The sequence below is a fragment of the Penaeus monodon genome, chromosome 21 (assembly GCF_015228065.2).
Source record: "Penaeus monodon isolate SGIC_2016 chromosome 21, NSTDA_Pmon_1, whole genome shotgun sequence".
Classification (NCBI taxonomy): Eukaryota; Metazoa; Arthropoda; class Malacostraca; order Decapoda; family Penaeidae; genus Penaeus; species Penaeus monodon.
The window spans coordinates 27,812,383-27,813,555 of record NC_051406.1 but is presented as its reverse complement, the minus strand read 5'-3'; the positions used below and the strand labels follow the sequence as shown (position 1 = coordinate 27,813,555).

Genomic DNA, 1,173 nt, shown 5'->3' with positions numbered 1-1,173 from the left:
TGCGAGTGAGTGAGAAGACTAGTAAAAACAGACAAAAAAACACACATAAATAATGTCATCATTTTAAGATTTTGTGTGTGCATATCCTTTATTTGTTCTTCTTGCCATATGATACACTAAATTCCTTTCCAGTCTATAACTAGTTACCTTAGCTATTGCTGTAAGTTCTATTTATTTATTTTTTCTGATTTTAGTTTCATTGTTATGCTAGTTTTCTTGTTTTTATTTGATAAATAGATGAGGATAGTATCAAATTTTATAAATTAATTAGAATAGTATAAGATAAAAACAAGAAAACTAGCATAATATACAATGAAACTAGTTTCGACAAGAAAACTTGCAAAAATCAGAAAAAAACAGAACTTGTGGCAATAGCTAAGGTAACTAGTTATAGACTGGAAAGAAATTTAGTGTTTCATATGACAAGAAAGAACTTGTGATAAATAAAGGATATCCACAAAAAATCTCAAAATAATGACACTTGGCATCATAAGCGGCATGCACGTCTGCCTGCCCGAGCTCGACATCGACATCAGTGGCGGTCGAGCACCAGGCGAGTCAGGTAGTGGAAGACCCTCAGCGAAGGCTTTTCGCCTTTTCGTTATCACAAGTGATAAGAGCTATGTCTGAAAAGTGGCTGTGTTTGCGGAGCGGTTTAGTGTCCATGGGAAACAGACTTTTTATATATAAATCATCATTGATATCAATGTTAAAGTTGTGATTCACGTACTTTGACGTCATAGTTTTACGATAAGACGTTCAACAAGTGTCTTCCTTTTTATCGGTGATCAAAGTGTAAAGGAAACAACCTACGAATGCGTATGTGCTTCCAGAAATACAAGAAAGTGGAGAGCCATGTAGCAGGAGGAGCGGAAAAGAAACCAAAAGTATTTTTACGAAGGAAATATCAAGGAAAATGAAGGACATTTTTGTCGTCTGGGGATTCATCTCCTGAGAAGTGATAGCAGAGAAACGCTCAGGGAAATGATAGCGATCTCATTACATAGTATTCCTCCATCCTACCACTAATACCAATGTACTAGAATCAACAATAAAGAGAATAAAACCATATCAACGAGAGAGAAGTACGACGGTTGCGAGGGACGATATGCAGAGAGCGTGACAGGCAGGACTAGACAGTTCCACAACGACTGCTTTCCTGAAGGGCCACCA

The 1,173-nt window shown here is 36.9% G+C and overlaps 1 protein-coding gene across 1 annotated transcript in view; it reads left to right on the top strand.

The window, feature by feature from the left end:
- Positions 1-511: 511 nt before the first annotated feature.
- Positions 512-1,173, top strand: part of LOC119586399 — a gene marked incomplete at its 3' end in the record, with an annotated part of 33,410 nt that continues 32,748 nt past the window's right edge. Inside the window, 1 exon segment of the mRNA XM_037935121.1 lies at positions 512-1,173. Within this exon segment, the coding sequence (XP_037791049.1) occupies position 1,173 (1 nt within the window).